The 22,240-nt window shown below is 58.3% G+C and overlaps 1 protein-coding gene across 2 annotated transcripts in view; it reads left to right on the top strand.

Annotated features, from left to right (window-relative positions):
- The window catches only part of MID2 (midline 2), a 116,001-nt gene that overhangs the window by 93,072 nt on the left and 689 nt on the right, over positions 1-22,240 (top strand). For both annotated transcript variants that reach the window (XM_075512788.1, XM_075512789.1), the window contains exons 5-9: positions 2,832-2,980; positions 3,468-3,595; positions 4,661-4,804; positions 9,948-10,109; positions 19,043-19,250. In XM_075512788.1, the coding sequence (XP_075368903.1) occupies positions 2,832-2,980; positions 3,468-3,595; positions 4,661-4,804; positions 9,948-10,109; positions 19,043-19,250 (791 nt within the window). The remainder of the gene's footprint in view (positions 1-2,831; positions 2,981-3,467; positions 3,596-4,660; positions 4,805-9,947; positions 10,110-19,042; positions 19,251-22,240) is intronic.

The following is a 22,240-nucleotide window of genomic DNA, read 5'->3' as shown; positions in this document are numbered from 1 at the left end:
CACCTTGCCGGTAATTCACCCCAAGGTCCCCTCCGGCTGCAGCCTGGCATGCTGCTCCGTGGCCGGTGCTGGAGTGGGTGCAGCCGGGTGGGTGCCATGCTGGTCCCGCGGGGCTCCGTTGGCTGGCACCCAGCCATGTCGCAGGGTGCAATGGAAACCCTTAGGTGTTCGGGGAGGATGCAGAGTCATGGCTCTTTCTTGGCTTGGGGTCCTCGGAGCTCATCTGTTGGCTTTTCACGCTTGGTCTTGTCTATTTTGAGCTCCTGCGGAGGTGCCGGGGCTGTGCAAGGATGCCCGCAGCCGTGCAGGGGGAGCAGGGCCCTGCTGTCAGCCGGGGGATTAGCACGCTACTTAATTGTAAATGCACTGACAGCGCTGGCACCTCGGAAGAGCAGCTGGAGCAGCCTCCCGTCACCTCCGAGAGCTCCTGCTTTTGCTTCCTGACAGGTTTTCAAACCGCAGACGGGGGGGTGGACGCAGGGCAGCGGCGGCGAGTGAGGAGCTGCCACGCGAGGAGCTCCGGGAGCCGCTGTCGCAACAGCTTCGCGAGGCTTGCAAAACGCCCCGCTCCCTCGGTAAAGAAAGGAAACGAGGAAATAATCTGAAGGCGTGCAGACGAGCAGCGCAGCGTACCGGCTGCTCCCTTCGGGGGTGGGCTGGGAGAGCCGGGGTGGTCGTACGGAGCAGAGAGGACACAGCTAAATCTCTGCCGTTGCATCCTCCCAGGATGAGTCCAGCACGATGCTCGGTTGCAAGTGTCTGCTAAATAAGCGAGAGGAAATGGTGTTTCTCTGGTTGGTGCCACAGGCATGCTCCTGGAGGACCGCTTGTTTCATTTTAAGATACATTTGTGCGATGCCGTTCAGGAGAGCCGCGTGTGGGATGCGGCTGCAGAGCGCAGGGCAGAGGTCTGAAGTGGGGTTTATCATTTCAGAATCTACTGTTTCAGGTACTCCCAGCCCAGCTCCATCTGCTGAAATTTGCTTTCCCCTCCCCTGGGTGTCTGCGGGGTCCTTCGCTGCAGATGCACGCGGGAACGGGGCAGCGGGAATTTATATTTCATCAGCAAGTGCCTCGTTGCCCCTCTCAAGATGCTTTTCCAGATACAGAATTACCTCCAGCTTGGGAACGGCTGCCAGTGCAATTCCCAGGGTGCTGATTCGCCTCCTTTCTTCTGTGTCTTTGCTGGTGCCGATGTAGGACCCGGGACCGCTCCTCCCGGATCAAAACATTGTCTCTGGCACCAACAAAGCATCAGCCAGCCACAGCAATGGTGCAGCGGGTTTTAAATACATGGTATTGACCTCAGCCACCTCCAGCTCCAGGCTTTCCTGAGCTCCCCTGTGCTCCCAGCTTAAACAGGAGAACTACCCCAAAAATCTGTCGGCTCCTCTGTGACCTCCCTTTTCCCTCCGGCCTGCTCTGCTCCTGGCTCACATTTGAGTTTTCCCATTTCCAGCATGAAGCTGTCCGGTCTCTGACAAGCCCCCATCGCTTCTGGGTTTCCAGCCCTTTACGTCCCGCTCGGTGCCGTCCGTGCTTTTTGGGAGACGAAGGGATGCTGGGATGCGGAGCCCCAGGGCGACCGAATTCTACCTGGGTGCAGTCTGATGTGAAGTCGGCGCCAGGGGCTGCACACGTGTGTGTGCGTGTGTGTGTGCGCGCGCGTAGAGACAGGAGGGAAAGAAAGGGGCTTGCATCTCATGATTGTTTTGTTGTCGGAGCTGTAGGCCTTAATTCAGCAGACCCTACAGAAACATGACCATCGCAATCCATCAGCAGCTTCGGGGACGACCTGGGGCTTGCGCCTGCCTTTCCTTTAGCTTCGCCCTGGCTGCATGGAGGAGGTGGGGGTTTCAAAGGGGCTTTCCCTGGCGCTCCAGCACAGCCTTCCCCTGAGACACGGAGATTTTGCCTAAGCAATAACGTTTCTTCTGGTTTCTGTGCTCCCCTCGCTGCTGCTGAGCACCGGTACTTTGCAGAAGAGAGAGGAGGTGCCATCAAACCCGTTCTCTTTGTTTATTCCTTAATGCCTTGTTCAGCGCTGTCTTAAGCCACCAGTAAATATCCTCCACAGAGCTTTGCGGGGAAAGGACCGAAGCGTCAGAGGTGCTTTTCCCTGGAGTCACTCCATGTCCCCTTTTGAAGGGTGGCTGGGCCAGTCTGAGTTTCCATGGGACACGGCAGAGCCCTGAGCCCCGGCCCCGAGCTCGGGCTGTGCGGGGCTCGCGGGACACTTGTGGGGACAGCGCAGAGCCCCTTCGAGCCACGTGCCCTATTTTGGGGTACAAGCTGGTGCCTGGGCTGGTTTTTCAGCTCCTGCTTCCCTGTGTTGTGGGTAACTCTCCTGTCCCATCTTACTGCAGCACCTCACCTTTAATTGCAAAACGATTTGTGGCCGTAAATGTGATGGTTTCCAGCAGCTCTGCTGGGGCCGAGCCAGCGTGAGGTTTCTTTGCCCTGTGCTGAATTGCTCTGTAGGAGCGCTCCTCTCCCGGCTAAACCTACTGAGAGCCGGCTCAGGGCGGATGGCATTGCGCTTGCACGGGAGGAGCGGAGAGGATGTATCGCTCTCCTGCTTCGATCACGCGTGGGACCCTCAGAGCAGCGTGGAGGCTTTTCCCTTGGGGCTTTCCCACCTGCAAGCAAAATTTAACACAGAAAGCGCATTGCTGCTCTCCCTCCCCAGAGCCTCTGGGGACGTTTCCGTGCCATTTCACCGCTCCTTGCTTCCCCTGAGCAGCCCCCGGCTTAGCATGGGGTTTCCTCGGTGCTTTTCAAGCCGCGCGCTGGCTTCTGAGCACCTTTGCTTCCCTCTGCTCCTCTCACAGGTGATGAAGCTGCGGAAGCTGGCCCAGCAGGTCGCTAACTGCCGGCAGTGTCTCGAGCGCTCGACGGTCCTTATCAACCAGGCAGAGCACATCCTGAAGGAGAACGACCACGCGCGGTTCCTGCAGACAGCCAGGAACGTGGCCGAGAGGTGAGCTGGCACGCGTGGCTCAGGACCGATGGGATGTCGCTGGAGTTGTCCCCTGGTCACAGCTCCCTGCCCAGGGACACCCTGTCCGCCCTGCAGCCTTCCTGCCCTCAAATAAACGCCGGTCAGGGTTCCCATCCCTCGCAGGACAGCGGTTGCGTGGCAGGTCCTAACGAAGCTGAACATCTACTGTGGGAGCAAACATCGTTCCCTGGGGGGAAAGTGGTGGAAATGCCAATCTGAAGGGAGCCCGGGGGGCAGTTGGGCTGGGACCCCCCAAGAATGGAGCCCTCCCACCTCTCGGGGTCCTGTCCCCAGGCTGGGCCCCCCTCCTGGGGCGGGAGCAGTGGGGAGTAGGTGCAAGCCGGTTTCCTGACGGCACGTAACGTCACCGCTGCTCGCACCCTTTCAATCCCCCCTCTCGCCGCTGCTGGGCGTCGGGAGCAGCACGCACCCTGATGTGTATTGATGGAGTCTTCTTTTCTTTCAGGGTCGCCATGGCAACTGCATCCTCTCAAGTTCTGATACCAGATATCAATTTTAATGATGCCTTTGAAAACTTCGCTTTAGATTTTTCCAGAGAGAAGAAGCTGCTGGAGGGGCTGGATTATCTAACCGGTGAGTGCACAGGCGCGCTCCCCGCCGCCTGCGCCCCGCGCCTTCCCCGCAGCCCTCCTCCCCTGCGCCCGCCGAGGGCTGGCAGGCGTATTTTAAAGCAAACTAGGTTGCCACTCATTCTCAACGGTAAGAAGTGCCTGGTCAGCTGCAGCAGAGCAGAGGCCGTGCTGTCACCAGGACGGTGGCGCGTCCCCGTCCTCCTGTTTGCGCTCTGCCTCTCGCAGAGGGCGGGTGGAAAAGTTCAGAAAGCAGGTGAAAAATGACGGTCTCCACGACCCAGAGAGGAGGCTGATGCCCATAAGGATCCGAGAGGGCAGGTTACAGAGAGGGAACAGTGAATTAACCAATTATTGTACTTCTAATGCACCGCATGCTTTAGCATTTCCCTTTTGCTGCCCTTTTTGTGGGTCCCCTGGTGCTAAATTCTGAACTCCTGTGGGCAGAGACCTCGCTGGGCCTCTTGGTGCTGCCTTGGTGCCCGTAGCGCAGGCTAAACGCTGCTCTCGCCCTCGTCCCGGGCGCTGCGGGGTGTCCGGGAGCAGCCCGGCCGCAGCCGACTGCTGCGGGACTGTGCCGTCTGCTGGAAAACCAGGGGGAGGGAGGGAAGCTCCGGAGAAGCAGGGACATCATTACTCACCCAAATCCGATTCTCTTCATCGTGAAGCAGATCAGCTTGCAATGAAAAATGAACAACAAACACGTGTCCGGAACAGTTATGGGACGAAATACTTATTCCACAATCGGTGCCAAGAAATAGCTGGATTGTGAAGTGGCTTCTCAGCTTGTTTCAGGGTGGGGGTGTCGGACCTGACAGAGGCAGCAGCAGCAGCCCCTCATTCTGGCACGCCTGAAAACACGCTGGCCCCTGGATATTTTGTTATGGCACTAAAAAGCTTAGTTAAGCGGGAAACACAATGGCAGATAACACGAGACAGTTGTTTGTGTCGAGAGACTCTGCTCCCTGCACGAGCCCATCTCTATCCTTAAGGGAGGAAAACAGCCCTAGGTATATTAAGAAAAGAAAGCACAAATTTACTGAAATACGTTATCTGTGATCTCCCGCAGCGCCGAACCCGCCGTCCGTCCGAGAGGAGCTTTGCACGGCCTCCCACGACACGATCACCGTCCACTGGATCTCGGAGGACGAGTTCAGCGTCAGCTCCTATGAGCTGCAGTACACCATCTTCACCGGCCAAGCCAACTTCATCAGTAAGTCGCCGTGCGCCGGCTCGGTTTGGGGGACCGTGGTCCGGTTTGGGAAGAAAGAGGTTCTCAGGGAGAATCAGCAGTTTTAAAGGCTGGGAATTAGGGGAGGAAACCGCAACGAAGGATCCTCTGAGGACGCCGCTCAGGGCTGTAATCAAAATGGGGAGGAACCCCCTGGGCTGGGGGTCCGTAACTGAATTGTTTTGCCCTGCGCGTGGTGTCTGCAGCCTCGGGCTCGGTGCAGCGTTTGCTGCGTTGGAGGGTCTCATCCGCCTCACAGCTACCAGGCCTGTACATCTCACACCGCGCCCTGGGATCGTACAGCAGGGCAGCGCTGGCTGCTCTGTGCGCTGATAATTAAGCGTGATTTATATACCCTCCGTGACAATATTGAGGCACTTCTCCAGGTAATTTTTCCTGAGAATAACTGCTGTACCTAATTATTTTTCCACACCGCCACAAATTTGCTTGGCAGGAATGGGATTTGAGGACTGAGGAGGCTCTCGCTGGTGGGTCTGTGGTGGCACCTAATGACTTAGGAAGCGCTGTGCTCAGACAGCAAGGAACCTGCGGCTCAGGTCGCAGCATCCAGCTCCTCTGGGAGAGCCTGGGCTTTATGGACCGCGTGGTGCTCAGCATATTTTCCATGCTGTGATATCTTCTAGTGCAACAGGACAGCTTTAAAGCAGTTTTAGAGGGCTGAACCTGCCCCCGGACTTGCCACGAGTTCAGGGCAGCAACCTCTTAGATGCAAAGCTCCCTCCTGGATGTTTGTTATTTGATGAAGACTATGATAGTTATGGGGTTTTCAATATTACAAATATTTTAACAGTGCATTTGACAGCTGGCTCCACTGTTTGGGGAGGGAGGTACTGGGATCCAGAGACATCCATGCAATGGATGGCTGGCTGTTTGCAAGGCACCCTCGGAGGCGTGGTGTGTCTTCAGCCAGAGTGAGCGGGAGAAGCGATCTTGACCCCTGGTCCTGCTGCCCGAGTGCCATGGAAAACAGAAGCGGTGAAGGCGATGACAGAAGCAGAAGCAACGAAGGGAAAAGGGGGTGGTGGGGGAGACCTGTTGCAAACTGGGGGGAGGTGGAGCACCTCTGGCAAAGCACCGTTTTGTCCCGGCGACCTCCTGCCACTCTTCCAAAGATCAGGACCTTAAAACCCAGAGTTGTCCTCCCAGGGCGCCCGGCCCCGTGCGGGGGCTCCGGTGTACCGCTGCGCATCAGCATCACCATTAGTCGAGGAGTCTGTGCCCGGGAGGATTCCTACCGGCCCCTCGCAGCGCTGCGCTGGCCGGGGCCAAACGTGCTCTGAGGGTGCGAAACACCGCCGGGCACGGCAGGCTCTGCCCGCAGCCGCGCCGAGGCTTCGGGTGGTTGTACCTACCCGAGCAAACCTCCCCGTCTGACATCAGGGCGGGAGTTTTGCTCTAATATTAGCCAGGCAGAGTTCATCGGACACCTGAATCAGCTGAAGGCTTGAAGGTAAAATGAGCCAGAAATTGCCTGGGGATTAAAACTAAAGGAATGTGCCGAAGGTCTATTTAATTTCCTCCCCCCACAGCTAAATTGATCAAAAGAGACTCAGACTCTGAGCTTTTTAGCACTGTGGCTTATCATTAGGGAGAGCTGGTAAACTGCAGGTTGAAAAAGCCGGGGCTCGAAACTGTGACCCCCCCAGACCCCCAAGGACAGATGCGTCACATCTGCAGGAGCCATTTAGTCTTCCTCCTTGTTTGCTGTCAAGAAGGTTTATTTGAAAAAAAGAAAAAGCTGGCTTGTTTGTCCTCGCCATAAAGCCAAGGACTATTTGGCAGTCTCGGCAGCAGTGGTTTATTCCTTCGGGTGCCCGGGGAGTCCTCGAGGAGTCAGAAACACGCACCTGTGATGATTTCTTGTCACGCTGCCTTTCTCCTAAAATTGGAGGGGGTTTGCATTCTGGAGGAAAGTTAATTTGTGGGCTGGGTTATAGGAGAGAGTCCGGCGAAACTGCTTGTTTCGTACGAGAAAAAAATACGGATGTTGTAATGGGAGAGCAAAAATATAGCTTCCAGGTTGTCCGTCCTGAAGTAGTGCTTTGGAAGAGCACAGCATCCCCACAGCATGGCTCTTGCAAGAAAGTTTTATTCTTGATTTTCCTTAGTAGCCCTTACCGTTGTAGGAAGTGCTGACAAAATGCTGCGGCGTGGACTTTTCGGGCCGCTGTCAGTTCATCTCGCTGGCCAGGCAGACGTCGGTGCTGGAAGCGCGGTGTCGCGGCACAGGAAGGCTGTTAAGCGCGCTGTAAAACATGCAGGAAGCTGCCACAGAAAGTTACTGCTTGCGACTTTCAAAGCCGGATAGCACTTGCGTCCCCAGCCCTGGCCAGACGCCTGTGCCCTCATTTTGGAAAACAAGATGACGTATTTCCTCTTGCTCAGAGGTTAGCTGTGGGTGCCCGGTGCTACAGCAGCTAGATTTCCCCTGCTCAGCTCTCCTCTCCTCCCCCAGCCACGCATGTTGTCTCCAGCATTTTGTTCTTCTCTGACAGCCTGGGAGAGCTCAGCAACCTCTTTGGCTCCGTTCTTAGATGGCCCCCAGCCTCCCCCTCCCCTCCGCCTGCAGCCGCGGCAGGAACGTGGACGATGCTGGTATCGCCGAGTCGCTTAGGTGGGGAGGGACGCCCGAAGGTCTTTGCACCAACTCTGCGTACGCCGGGCTGACCGAGGTTGCTCAGGGCTTGCTTCCTGAGCACTGACCGTCTCCGAGGCTGGAGAGTCCCCGGCTCTCAGGGCCCTGCTCCAGTGCTTGCCCCCCCTCAGCTAGAAGAATTCTTTCCTCATCTAACCAGGATTTCCCCCGCTCCAACTTGTGCCCTTGCCCCGGGGCTGTGCCGGGGCCCCACGGGGAAGGGTCTGGCTCCCGCCTCTCCCCCTACCCGCTTTGGGCGCGTGGCTTGGGCTGCAGTCCATGGAGGGCCGGGGAATGGGTCACCCGCCCACCTCTGGGCTGCGTGGGCTTGGCACAGGCGTTAGGAGGGCGGGGGCTGCGGAAGCCGCGGGGGCGATGGACAGCAAGGGCGGCTCTGGAAGAAAGCCCAGAGGGGCACGCGTCAGGAGCGTCTTCCTTGGCCGTCTTCGGTAGCTCTTCGTAGAAGGAGTAAAGAAAACATCAGTTAACATCTCAGAGGAGAAAATGAATAATATATTGTCACTTGAAATAACACAGTCGGGTCTGGGCGATGAGAGCCTTTGAGTCCTGGCTGAACTCGGGCGTGAAGAGACGCTGGAAATGGTGCGCGAGGGCTCACCTAGCAGGAGCACGAGGAGGCTTCCCATGAAAGGAAATACCTTTTCAAAGAGCACACAGTTGGCCTGTGGAAACCATCCCCTTCGTGCTCTTTTTAAAGCCAAGAGCTCGGCAGGAGTCGGACATTTTTATGGATGATGAAAGCTGCAATAAAAAGGATTTTTTTAAGCTTTGGCAAGGATAGAAGCCCTCAGTCTTCAAGGCCAACCCCTTCTTGCTTGTTTTGGGAAAGAAACCTGCTTGGGAGGCCAAATCCTTCCCAGACGGTTGTCTCTCAGCCACCTTGTCCTTTCTGATGAAGGCTCCAAAGCTGGTCCTTGTCTGCAGGGAGATAACACCTACCAGTGCTTGGCTGAAAGCCGGGTGCTCTGATGAGAGCAGCTCTGCGGGCAGGGTGCAGTCAGGATCACATCTGTTTTATCTTCTCCTTCAGATAACGTTGCTCTGCTCCCCTAGGCCGTTTCCACGTATATTTTAAACCAAATCCAGGCTGACAATGACTGCACCCTGCCCTTGTCCTCCGGCTGAGCAAGCCACCGGAGAGAAACAAACGCCCCAGTGTAAGCCTGAAAAGAGGAGGTGTGGAGCGTTTTCCAGGCTCCTGCCTTCCAGCCGTGCGCACGTACGCTGGCGATGGGAGGCTGAAACCCCTCCTCCGGTCACCCTTGATTCACAACCCGCTCCTCACGTATCGTCTCGCTCTCGCCTCCAGACCCGCTGGATCCGAGAAGCCTCCAGCTACGGCTTCTGAGCTTCCTCCTTACTCTTCTCTCGGTTTAAAGCAACGGTCCCGTGGTGCGATAGCCGCCCCGACGCCGTTTCCTGGGAGCCCAGAGCTGCTGCGTGCTGCAGCGGATGGTCCTGGGCACTCGCCGCCCCCGGCCCGTTGGTGCCACGCTGGAGGTCGCTCCCGAAACCCGCAGCGTCCTTTCCCCCGGCGCTGGCTGCTCGAGGAGCTCGTGCAGTCGCAGGTTACTCTCACCCGGCCGCGCCGGTGGCAGTAACGGCCTCTCTGGCACCACGGGGGGCTTTTCTCCTTTCCTGCAGCGCTGCGTCGTCCCGCCTTAGATACAACACTGCGTTTTCAGCACGTGCCGGGCTCTGCACCTCTGGCAGCGCAAACGGCTGCAGCATTAGGGCTTAGTGCCTCCGAGGTCTTTGAGCTCTTAATTCCTTTCCGTTTCCAGAAAGAGTTTAGGCTCCTGAATGTTTTCCAGGCGTCCAGATCCCGCTCCCTTCTCTGGGAGCTGTAAGTTTCTTCGAACCACTTTGCTGCGTAGACCAGGCTACACAGGGAGCCGAAGCGTCGGCATCCCTTGGACGCGGATTATTGCTTCCCACCCCGGAGCACTGAGCGCTGTGCCGGAGGAGGGTTAGGGTGCAAACGTGTCCCCTCCTGCTGCCGGCCTTGCATATTGCAGCCCCCAGGGCAGCAGGGAGGCTGTCCTGCAGGAGCGAAGAAACGAGAGAGGATGATGGCGGGCATCACCTTCTCCCGGGCACCGGCAGCTGCCTGTGCCGTCTGCCCCGGCTGCCAGGTGCCACCGGTTGAATTCCTCTTTCTCTGCGCCCTTTCCCCATCGCTTCCCACGGCGGCATCTTGAGACGCCAGCACCCCACCCCTGGCTTTGCCTTACCAAGCATTGCCTTCATGTGATAATAAAAAAGGCTCTTTGAGTTGCTGGGGTTTATCATCTATGGAAATTTTCCTGCAGGTGCTCTTAAGTCTCAGGCAGGCGGTAAATCAGCCTGAGGGATGCGTGGTCGGTGAGCTCTGCCTTAGCAGCACGTGGTCTTTGTATTCTGTCCTCTCCTGTGAATAAATCTTCCCCCCCCTCTCCCGTGCTGCAGGTCTCTACAACTCCATGGACAGCTGGATGATCGTCCCCAACATCAAGCAGAACCACTACACCGTCCACGGGCTCCAGAGCGGCACCCGCTACATCTTCCTCGTCAAGGCCATAAACCAGGCGGGCAGCCGCAACAGCGAACCCGCCAGGCTCAAGACGAACAGTACGTGCCCGGGCGCTCGCCTCGCGTTGATGGGTGGTGGGAGAGCAGCTTCATCGGCGCTCGAGTCCGAAGGGGTACGGCTGAGCCGCTCCCTGCGAGCCCGCCGTTGCTGGCAGCGTGATGGAGACCCCCGGGTTGTTTAAATTATTTAACATGCCCGTCTCACCCGGTGCCTCGGCTCCTCCTCTGCCTCGAGGGATGGTCTCCTGCTACTCCACGCAGTGCCCGGGGCTCCCATCAGCTCTCTGCTCCTGCCAGCGCCCGTCCCTACGGGTCCCTGGGACAGCTGGGATTTTAGGAGATCGTGAAGGTCCATCTTTCTGGTCGCTTTACATCACTGGGCTTTCTGGGGCTGAAGTGAGGAGTCCCAGGGCAATGGTGTGCTTGTGCGTGGCTTGGCTCACAGAGGGTTGCAATTTCGGGGAGCCATAAGGAGGTTGAAAAGTGTCTGCATAGAAGTGGATGGGGCTTTGCAGCCGCATGCAAAGCAGAAAAGAAGTTGCGCTTCACATTGCCCTGGGGACGGCCAAGGAGGGTTAAATACGTTTAGGGAAATCAGAGTGAGATCGATCCAAAATCGGAGGGCAGCAGAGCCGGGCCCGTCCCGGCAAGGAGGGAGCTCTGGGTTTGCAGCGGGAGGAGCGAGGCCTTTTCCCATCGAAGGGCAGCGAACCCCGCGGGGCTGTTAGCACCTGCCTGGGGGGACGTCGCAGGAGAGGCAGGGGGAAATGTCGAGGGAGAAAACACGGCGACTCTGCGGGCTCTGCCCGCAGCTGCCGGCTCCGCGGCCGCGTCTCGCCGCTGCTCGTCGAGGCTGTCCCTGCCCAGCCCGGCGAGCGCAGCCCTCCCCTGTGTTTCCTTTCCCCACGTTGCAATTGCTCCTGCCTTGACGAGGCTTTCAAGATGATTTATTGCCTCCGCCTCCTCGTTTTCTTCGCACGACTTTAAACCAAATGAAATTAAGTAAAGGCAGTGTAGCAGTGGGGCTGGAGGGGAGCTGCCGAGAAGCAAACTCCAATCCAATTCTGCCTTGTTTATTAAAAATGTATCCCTCCTGCGGTTGCTGTTTTTAAGTGCTTCCCCGTGCTTTGGAAATAAGAAATGGGTGGCTCGACAAGCCGAGAGCGATGATGTGACAGAGCAGCGCAGAGGGGAGCGAGGGCGGTTTGCTTCGGTAGCAGCTCCCGGGGGCCAGGGCTTGCTCTTTTGTTTTTTTAGCTGAGTGTCAGTCATCGGAGATGCCAGCACGCTGCTGAGGGCTCCTCTTCGGAGACGAACTGCATTTAGTAGATTAAATAAGAGCCCAATCAGGTTTTGAACTCCCCTTGTTGCAGGGACGTGTCTGCAGCAGCTTCCTGCACGTTTAAGGTCTCAAGCAAGCCTCTCCCGCAGCGCTGTGCCCGCGGTTCCGCGTGGCCGCAGTTCTGCGTGTGCCAGCAGCTGCTTTCACACGGCCGAATGAGGGAGGAACCGATCCCAGCGCCTCCTGCTCGGGCGGTGGGAAGGAGGGGGCCATGGTGTTAATGGGCACGCGCTCCTCTGCCGCTGTCTCGGCGTTTACCTGCAGCCCATGGAAAGCGTTTAGGGAAACTTCTGAGTGTTTGATCTAGCAATATATAGGTATATTATATATTTATGTATTTTCGTTCCGTGGCCAGCCTCGGTGTACCAGGGCTCCTTTGGGGAGTTAGCTGCTCACCATCGGGGTGGTGCCAGCTGAAGGTGCCGACGCTTTGTGCTGCACCCCCGGCACGTCCTCGCTGGCCATGTCTCCTGCCTGTCTTCGTCGTTATGTGGCAAGAGGGTTTTCTCCTTGTCAAGTGGGCGGTTAGAAGATAGCGCACACTTTCAACTGCTGTGACCTTGGCGGAAATGTCAGCAGCTCGATGAGGAGAGATGGGCCAATTAGCATATTTCACAGCCCTCTTTCTGCTCCTGAAGTGATGGTTGGAGAGATTCCTTCATCCCCAGAAGGTCAGTGTCAGGACACGTATTGATTTCCGCAGCATCAGTGCTATCAGTGCTGGCGCTAAATCTGCGTTCCCAAACTGCCCGAGCAGAAGAGCTTGGGAGGATAGTTTTGGTTTAGTGACAGAGAGAAACCTTCCTTTGCTGAGTCTGGGCCTGAGTAGCTCTTATTTACTAGCAAGTGTCCAAAAGTGGACGGAAGTGCCAGAATACAGGACAGCCCCAGCCCTGGTAGTAAATAAAGTGCAGGGAAGGTGGTTTTGACGGTCCTTGCCTTGACCGTTGCAGACTGGTCTTATTCTCACTCCCATTTCCATCTCTTCCCGATTTACGCGTCTCTGGGTGAGACCTCCTGGGTTGTGCGGGGTGGCTCACATCCACGCCCCGTTGAAACGCCAGCCCGATCTCATCCGGAGGGGTGGGTTTGCCGCAGCACCAGTTTGCTGCCTGAGCGATGGTCTCTGAGGTCCCTGTTAACGACAGGGTCGTGTTAGCGCAGGTGCTTTCTAAGGAGCGGGATGATCCCTAAGCAAGCTGCCCAGCATGGCGTCTGTTGGACGATTCATAGATTTGGATGGATTTATTGCTTTCCTGCGACTTGACAGCTCAGCGTTACAGTCCTGCAGCTCTGCTTCCTCGAGGTGATGTCTGATGGGAGGACAGTAATCGCTGCTGTCAGGCTCGCTCTGCAAGGTGTCCTGTGGCCCCCAGCCTGCTCCAGCTTGTTTCCTTCTGGCCGCGGGGCAGCTGGCTGAGGGCTTATGGACCCGGTTGACAGTCCAGCTGCAGGGTCACAGGTCCATCAGGTTTTGTACATGGGTATTTCTGCGTATGAGGCGTGGGTGGCATCTTAGATGGCTGGTCAGAGCAGGGACAGCGCTGCTGCGGGCAGAGAGGAAGAGGAGAAGAGCAAGAAGGGCTGGCAGTGCGTTACTGTGGCTCGGTTTGCTCTTCTGCTGGGCAGACCGTGGTGGACATCTGCAACGAGGACAGAGATCGTTTCTTGAGAGCAGGAATACGTGTCCGTCCCTGCCTTTCTCTCCGCAGCATGCTTTCAGCCGAACGCGGTCGCCCGCCGTCTGCCCGCTCTGCTCTGCCCCGTGCCCTTGCCCTCACGGAGCTGCTGCGGTGGTCCCGCTGCGCCCACCCGCCCCACGGAGCGGGCGTGCTGCTCCTCATGCATCCAGCTGGACGTTGGAGGTTGTCTCTTGCTTCTGGGGGACCTCAGTCCAGTTGTAGCTGTTATGTAAACCAGCACGCAGCCCTGTCTTGGCTGTCCCTCTGGATGGCTTTTTCGACACGCTGGAGCTGGCATGGTTAGCAGGACCTGCTGAGCTTCACCATAATTGATTCCTTCCATGAAGCATCGGAAAAGAAAATCTGACAGTGTAGCCGCCCCGTTAGCAGCCCTTCTCTTGCAGACGCATTACTGCTGAGGTGGACAGAAAACTAAGTATTCTTATCCGCACCCAGGATGAGCGAGCCTCACGTGCTCCTGCCTCCGCGCCGCCCTCCCTCGTGCACCTCTTCCCGGGAGCAAGGGGCAAACGGGAGCATCCCGAGCCGGTGCGTCTGCTCATCTCCATGGGTGGCAGGAGCCCTCTGAGGTGCAGGGCAGCTGGCGGGCGCCGGGAGTCCCGCAGGCAGCGGCCTCCCTCTGCCCGTCTCCATTCCCGGCACACCGCTGACCTGCTTAATTAACCTTGAACATTTTCCTAGCGGCGACGTTGGCCGCCCCCTCCTCCCCCTTTGCTCCCGCACACCCAAGGCCAGCCAGGATTTCCTGCTCCGCTCGGACGCTGCGCCGCTCGAGACTTCGCAGGGAAGGGAAGTGCAATTAAGCTGATAAACACCCCGGAGGGTACAGCTCGCTCTGTCCAGCCCTGGAGCTGGACGGTTTCCCACGGCTCTCAAGCCCCATGCAGGCGCTGTGGATGGATGAACGAGCGAAAGGCTATAGGGAATATTCCAGCAAGCTGAATTTGTGAGATAAGTTATCTGAGTGACTGGCCCCCGATGTATACGTTAATGAAAACTTGATGGGAGGAACTGCTGTAACTCCCAGGCTCTGCAGGCAGGGCAGCGGGGGGGCTGGAGAGGTGCGGTAACCTGGGAGCAAAGGGGAAGACGCTGGAGGCTTTGGGCAGGGAGCAGGTACACGAAGGCTGCTCTGCCACGCTCCGTCTCGTGCGGTCAAAGCCTCCCCACCCCCAGAAGACATTGCAGGGCAGTGTCTGTCTCGTGGGGGGAGCCCGGATGACACCCCGGCAGCACCATGCAATTCTTTTCTCTTGCTTTGTCCTCCCTTGCCTGCGGAAAACGTAACGCTCTCCTCTCCCTTCCCCTCTGGCTTGTGCTGCCCGCCGGACGGAGATGCAGCTGGGGCACTGGCAGCATCCCGCAGCGGTGGGGCAGCCCCCTCGCCTGGCTGGGCTCTCCCCTGCTGCCGCTACCCGCCCCACGGCCGGGGACCTCTGCTTCTGCCAGCCACGCTGTCCTCAAGTCATGAGTCCTCCGGCGTCTCCCCATACCCGCCTCGTCCAGCACGGCGTCGTTTGGGGTGCGTGCTGCAGGCAGCGCAAATGCAGAGGACCCTGCCGGGCTCACGCGCGGGATTTGAGGCAGCTGAGGTTGGGACCATTGAGAGTCTGTGAAATCCGTGTTGTTTCCCAGTGCCGGGGCGGTATTTTGGGAAGGGGTCAGACGGGAGCAGGCACCCAGCCGCGTCCTCTGAAACGCCCTCTGTCCGCAGCAAGGTTTGCAGCCCAGGCTGTGTGCTTTTTGACTCCCGTCGTGCCCATCGCAGCCCGCTGCCTGCAGATATTACTGGAGCCCTTGGGCCGGGATGTGCCAGCAAAACCAGCGACAAGGGTTGGACTCCAGTTGTTCGCACTGACCTTAAAAAGGGGTCGCCTTCGTGAAAAGGGCCGCGACTGTCTCTCTCCTGACAGAGACGAGTATTTTTATACCTCACTTCCTCAAAGCTTGTCTCTTTGCATTACTGCCGGAAAAAGATAGCTACAGAAATATGAAAATAGCTAGAGGAAAGGAGGGGGTGGGTCACTCCCAATTTGCAGCTTTCCTTTCAGGCCTCTCAACTCAATTATCGAGCAAATTGGGCTCCGAGGAGCATCAACATGAGCTACCATCAGGTACCAGAGCGCAGCGCGGCTGAGCTCCATTACAGGGTCGCACATGAAAGCTCTCCAGCCTTGCCGTAGCTAACGCTGCCGGCTGTTTGCAACGGTTCCTAGCCCTGGCTTGGAAACCCCCTCGCTGCATAGCGTTGGCGCGGGCGTTTCTCCTCGCCGGGACTCGGTGTCCGTGGCTGAAAACAGGAGCGTGCAGAGAGCGTGGCTCTGTGCGTGGCAGGGTCTGCCAGCAGCTCCTTCCCCTGGGCCAGGCCGGGGACCGCTCCAGGTACCACAGCCTGTTTTTTAAGTTGTTTGCAGTTATTTAAGGTGTTTTGCTGCAGCTGCCCTGCTCAGTTTGCTGTGTGTTGAAGTAGATGGTGTCTATATGCTCTTTGCTGTATCTTGCATGAAAACTCAGAGTGACAAAGAACACTAGAACTCAGTTTGCTTCTTTACAACATCTCGGGGTTTTGTTTGGAAAAACAGGGATAGTCGGGGGGCTTCTGGAGGGAAATCATTGAAAAATAAGGAGGTCAGATGAAGCCTGTGCTTTGGAAGCAGGCGACGGGGGGGTGCTGGGGAGCTCGCCCAGGTCTGGCTGAGCTGCGTAACCTGTGTCCCAGGGCTGCCACGTCCCTGCCAGCGCAGAGGAGGCAGGGCTCCCAGCCCCGGCCAGCGCGAGCACCGCCGGCCGCGAGGAATGCTGCGAGCGTGGGAAGCGTGCCCACGGAGGACGCCATCGCGGCACCAGACCTATGACCAGAGCTGTGCCGAGGGCCCTCCCGTGACGGTCCCAGCTGCCCTGCCCTGCCGAAGGCACGTGGCCAACGTGCGCGCCGCGTGGGGTTACCTCCGGAGCCAGAGCTGAACGCAGCCCCGCCGTTTACAGGTCTCTCCCGGAGTGATGTGGGCTGGGGCAGAGCACGGAGGACTTTTTTCTGTCCCGTGGAAAGGAGATCGCTGTCGCTGCTGCTCAGCAGCTGCTTTAGCTCAACTGTGCTGTTGATGCGGGTTCACACGCAGCTGGTAATATATCGGGACTCCACTTTGCAGTTCCCTTTAAGAAAAAAATAGGGAATTACGGATGGAAAAACCTCTGGGGAAAAAAAAAAAAAACAACACCAAACCACCATTAAATTTGCAAAGCCAAGAGCACAGGATTTGAAAAGCACCAGAATTAACTTGCATGTGCAATTTAATTTTACGCCTGCTATTCCTGCATTACACAGCAGCCCGAAGGGTGCAGTCCCACGCCCCTCGCTCCGTCGGGCTCCCCGCTGGTGCCAGCAGTGAGGGGCTGCGGCAGAGCCGGTGTCCCCGGCCGGGCTCGGTGGCTCAGAAGAGCTGGCTCCTGCCAGAGCCATCCGGTGCCTTCATCAGTCGCGCTTTGTCATCAGCGCTACTGAAACAGACTATTGCAGAAACGTTTGGTGCAGAATTTCCACCCCTGCCTGGTGCTCTCCACAGGAAAACCCACCGCTCTCCACCGCTAAACCCCGCTGCCCCACACTCAGCCCCTTCCCGACAGCACGGTGCCCACGGGCTTAGCGGGGCCCCCTGCCACCGCTCCCCTGGGGATGGGTGCCGCGCTCCCCGTAGGAGGGTGCGGTGGTGGAGCACCCGTTTCCCAGAGTAGCTTTTCTTTTGCAGCAGCAGCCAGAAGGGTCGGTCACCAGCCCTCAGCACCCCAGGGATGCTCCTGTGTTGTACAGAGGGGTAAACCGAGGCACAGTCCGTGCCTGAAGCCTGTGACCATGTAGGGATGGACCAGGAGATCCTCAGGGCTGGGCAAACTCATTTAGCCACACAAAAAAAATGCTGCTGTATAGAGAAGCCAAAGGAGAGCTGTGCTCTCCTGAACTGAGAGCAAAGAGAGTGACGGGAAAACGCTGGAGCAGGGAGCAGAGAGGCTCCCCAAACACACTGCCTCCCTCCCCTCCCCGCCCCGAAATGGAGGGCTTCATTTCGGGCTACTCAAAATGCAACCTTCTGGCTTCTCCTTTCCACACCTGGCCTTAAAATGACCCTATATTATTAAAGGAGAAAAAAAAAACCATCAAAGCAAAAGGGATCGTGAATTCCCCCCCCCCCCCGCCCCCCCCCCCCCCCCGAAAAAAGCTAAACCTGGCTCAGAAGAGCCGCTCTGGCAGGGCAGTGGGGGGTTTAGGGGCTGGGCATCAGCCTGGGCATCGCTGGCAGGGCTGCCCACGAGCAGATGCACCAAATCCCCTGACCCTCCCTACTGAAGAAGGCTCCGTTTGCAAGTATGATCCTGACCCCATCCCCGCCTCCGTCCCTGCACGCACAAGACCTGGACTCGGGAGCCAGCGAGGGTTAGTTTTGCGGCGAGGCTGCGTGGCACCAAAAATTGGAGCCTTCCAGAAAAATCTTTAGTGTTCGCTGTTGAATGTGTTGCACGGCCGGTGCCCACAAGAGCGCGTGTTTATTGACACCGGGGAGGGCGGACGTTCCCCTGGCCTCGCGGATCTTTGGGAGGGTTTTATCAAAGCGAGCAGGACAGCCAGCGTGTGTCAATTAGGAAACAGTTTGGCTTTCTGTGTGCTGGTAACGTTACAAAGGAATTGCAGTTGCGTCTCAAGCCAGCATTTAAAGATCTGCAAAATCCATCAAACTCAATTCTGTTAATTGCGGAGGAAGCCCCGGGGCGTGCGCTCGCTGGCTGCCCCTGTGCTCACACCTCCCTTCCAGCCTCCGCTAAACACGGGCTGGACCCGACGCCTTTGATTTGCTTCCACCGCTGCGTGCACAGCCCAGACTCTTCTCCAAGTGGTGAGACCTTGTTTGGCAGCGGAGAAGCGCTGGAAAAGCTCGGGCGTGCTTCCTATAACATGTAATAGCAGCCTGTGCGCTACGGGGAGCAGTCTGCGGCGGCTGCTGATGGGGATTCGGGGGTGTGCTCGATGCTGCAGTACTGCTTCTGTGATTCAGTATTGTTATACCGGCACTTAAGGGTCTGTTCTCCCTTCCCTGGGCTCACACAACTCTCATTACTGCTAATCGGGTATGGATCCGCTCAGGAATTCGGGCTACATGCCCAGCCTAGGTTTGCTTTGCAGTGCATCTTGACGGCATCTTCAGAGCCAGTTCCATTACCTGGAAACAGCCCCCTGTTTCCGCCACGACATTTTACATCACGAACAGAGGGCAAAGGGGAGTTGCTCTGATGGGGAACGAGGCATTTGAAGGGGGTAACGCGCAATAAGGAGACCCCGGGCGTCGCCCAGCCCCTCTCTTCAGGGTCCCTGCCAGGACGGCGCAGCCCTGCCGACGTGCGGTGCTGCCCAGCCTGGCTGCTCTCCGCTCCGGGTCCTCCCTGGGGGCAGAGCGCTCGCGCTCTTCAGCTCATTGATCTCTGCGTTCTCCAGTTTCCCCTCCTTCCCCTCTGTTCAGTCCGGGAAGGTGAGTGATTCCCAGGCTGGGGAATAAGCCCAAGGTGCAGGTGCTGCTCTCGTCCCTGCTCCCCTCTGTCTCGCTGCGGTGCCTGGGGTGGTGGCTTGCTCGCAGGCGTGGGCAGCAGTGACTTGCTTTCTCCTTCCAGCAGGGACGGGGAGGCCGCTGCAGGCACCGGGGGCACAGGAGCAGCCCAGGGACCGATGGCTTATGGATCAGCCCGTGACAACATGCATGAGGCACGTGGATGTGCCTCGGCATCTTGCTGGGCATCTGTAATCCAGCGACCTTGGCTGGCGGGGGAACCTTTCGCCCACAGAGGATGTCCAAAGAGCCTGGGGCAGACGTTTCCTGCCATGTCCTGCCCGCATGATGATGGTAACAAAGATAAATCCTAATCCATATGTCTTCTTCTAACAGGTCAGCCTTTTAAGCTGGACCCCAAGATGGCTCACAAGAAGTTGAAGATCTCCAATGACGGGCTACAGATGGAGAAGGACGAGAGCTCCTTGAAGAAGAGCCACACGCCCGAGAGGTTCAGCGGGACAGGATGCTATGGCGCAGCAGGCAACGTCTTCATTGACAGCGGCTGCCACTACTGGGAGGTGGTGGTGGGATCCTCGACCTGGTAGGCAGCACCGTTGCCTTCCCTCCCTCTCCTAGAGGCCCGCAGATTTCCCCTGGGATGTTGTGGGCCACGCTAGGGTTAAAGGCCAGGGTTTTGGCAGAGCTGCTCATGGGCAGGGAGGTGGTCCAGACCTTGAATCTGGGTGGCTGTGGCTTTCAAGAGGTTTATGAGTTTCTCCTCTCTGCCAGAAGCTTTTGGGTCCGATCCAGTCAGGCTGCAAGGTGAAGCTTGTATCTTCATTTCCCTCACCTGCTGAACACGCTAGTGCCTGCCAGGGCTCAAATCTCACCCCGATGGCAGGGCAGAGGTGCCACGGAGCTTTAAATCTGCTGGTTTTCCCACTCCCCTGGGCTGTCCCATGCAAGGTCCCGCTTAGCTGGGCCAGATGTGGTTATGAAGTCTGAGCGGGAAGGCTAAGCAGAGGGGGACCATGGCTAAGCAGAGGGAGGCAGAGGTGTCTCCAGGGGAGGTTTGCAAAGGCCTGGCGAGCCACTGAAATACCCCTGTGAGGGCAGGCAGCTCAGGGGGAGCCTGTCCCATGCCTGCTTCACTCTGTTTCAGCCTATATTCGTACCCCAGCGTCGCAGGCTGGCAGGAGGAACCGTCCCAAGCAGCGGGTCCCCTCCCCGTAGGGATGTACAGCTCTGCCCTGCGATGGCAAAGGGGCCGGCAGGGCAAAGCAGAGGGCGATGCTTCTCTCGCCGTTTGCCCTCCGTCACCCTGTGCTGCTGCCGCGTGGCTCTGCCTCGGGAGAGGCCGCCTTCGTTGGCGCGAGCTGCTTCTCTCGAGGGAGGGCGAGCCCATGTCTCCCTCCCATCGGCAGGAACGCAGAGCTTTGTCCCCACCTCGGGCCACCCTGGCATCTGCCGAAGGCCACCAGGCTGGGCGGGGCACGAGGAGCGACGGCAGCCGGGATGCAGTGCCTCCTCCGCAGGGATTGCTCTCAGCTGAGGTGTCATGGCTCTGCTCTGGCCCAGGCTCCACAGGTGGATGCTGCGAGAGCGGGAGGGCGAGAGCCCAGCCTCCCTGTGCTCCGGGGGAGATGCAGACGGCATTCCCAGGGGCTACAGGGATGAGGATTGCTTTAGCCCCCCTCCTCCCAGCCCACTGCCTTCTCCCCAGCGCCCTCGTCAGAGATGCTTGCACAGAAGCACTGCCCCAAGTACAGCTTCTGGCTCCCAGTGGTGGCCAGGAGCACCCCGGACCCCCCAGCACCTCCCTGCTGCAGCTCAGCAGCCGCCCCGGCCCAGACTTGCCCTCCAGCCCACGCCCCTGCCTGCAAAACGCGCGCAGGCAGCAGCAGAAGGGACGAGGCAGGGACGCGAGGTTGCGCACCCTTCGTTAAAAAGCAGTTTCTGGCTTCAGCAACCTGATCTGTCGGTTGTTTCTCAAGCCATAATTATATCTGGAGCTGTTTCTTAGAAATGGAGCTGTTCCAGGCGTTGTTTTGCCGATGACCAAATGCTGCAAGCGCTTCAGAGGAGGAAATAGCTTTGCAATATACAGCAGCTCCCTGGGCGCCGGGGGGTGCGTTCAGGTGCAAAGGGGCACGGCCGCGTGCTGGAAGGCGGCTCACCGAGTCGGCTGTGGCTGTGACTCGGAGCGAGCCCGGAGCCCTGTGTCCTGGTGCGGCTCATAGCAAGGATGCTTTGATCGAGGGCGGAGTGGGACCTGCAGCTCTCGGCAGCCTTCAGTGCCACCTCCCGTGTCCCCCCCCAGCCCCCGCACCGACACCCACAGCCCTTCCCCGCTTCACCCCATCCCTTCGTTGTCGCTGCAGGCAGGGCTATACTTTCACACGGGCTAACGCCGCCAGCGCATTCGTGTGCTGCCTCCTTCGCGGTGTGCAATGGGGACTCAGCTGCTCCTAGGGACCCATATGCGTCTCTGGGAGCTCCAGCCGAGGAGGAGCTGGTATTTGCTGCTGCAAAACATGGCTCCTCTCCCTCAAGGAGATCCGCAAGGGACCCAGAGCACACCAGCCTAGTTTGCAAAACGGATCGTCGCTCGGTTTTGCCCTTCTCCCCCATCCTGCTCTCCCCAGCCGGTCGCTCGTGACCAAAGCTTGCTGGTTCTTCCAGCTGACCAGAGGGATTTTGAGAACAGAGAGTGGCAGCAGTCAACACCCAAAGAGATGTGGCACACGCCACCTTCATGCCCCCTAACTCAAGACCACAAGCTTCAGGGAAATGACGCTCTTCTCCCAGGGGCTTCCGGCACAGCCAGGAGGGGAGGTCCGGCAGCGGGCTGGCAGCTCTGCGCTGCAGTGGCAGGGGGAGCGGGTCCGGAGCTTTTTGTCCCGGGGGCCTGGAGGAGAGGGGTGTCACTTCTTGCCTTTCCCTGAACCCCGTGCTTGCAGCTGCTGCCTGCGGCCGAACACCAGAGCTGATGCTCAGGGGTCATTAACGGAGAAAACCCCTCTCCCTGACCCCGGGCGCTGGCTCTGGGTCCTGGCTGTGCCTGTCTCCCCTCTCTGTTGGGGAAGGGGGCTCGAGGAGCAAGCACAGCAGCAGCCCCAGCTCAGAAACCGCTCCCGGTGCTCACTCCCATCGGGCTCAGCCTCCCATCCACCCCCGGGATGAAAAATGCCTTCACACAAAGCACGCTGAGAAGTGAAACAATTGGGGTTTATTCTGAGAAAGCCCCTACCAGGCAGATCCCCAGAAAGCCTCTGCTGCGGAGCCGAGCCGGGAGGCGTTACAGCGGCATTGTCGAGCTGCTGCGTCATTAAAGCTGCTTGTGCAGCACAATGGGGCTAAAATGGACGGTTCCTGCTGAAAGCGCCCAGCTGTGTCACCTCTGCCTCTGCAGCAGGAGGTTGCATGGGGACGGAGTGATGCTTTTCGCCAGCCAAGCCTCTGCAAGCAGCTTTTCGGTCACATAAAGCCGTTGCCGTGCTGCTTCCGCAGCCAGGCGGACTTTTAAAGCACGGGGTGCCAGCGGCCGTCGGGGCCGGACTTCGTCCTGCGCTGACGCTGAAGGTCGCTAAG

This window comes from Mycteria americana, chromosome 10 (genome assembly GCF_035582795.1).
Source record: "Mycteria americana isolate JAX WOST 10 ecotype Jacksonville Zoo and Gardens chromosome 10, USCA_MyAme_1.0, whole genome shotgun sequence".
Classification (NCBI taxonomy): Eukaryota; Metazoa; Chordata; class Aves; order Ciconiiformes; family Ciconiidae; genus Mycteria; species Mycteria americana.
This window is presented reverse-complemented; position numbering and strand designations above follow the sequence as displayed.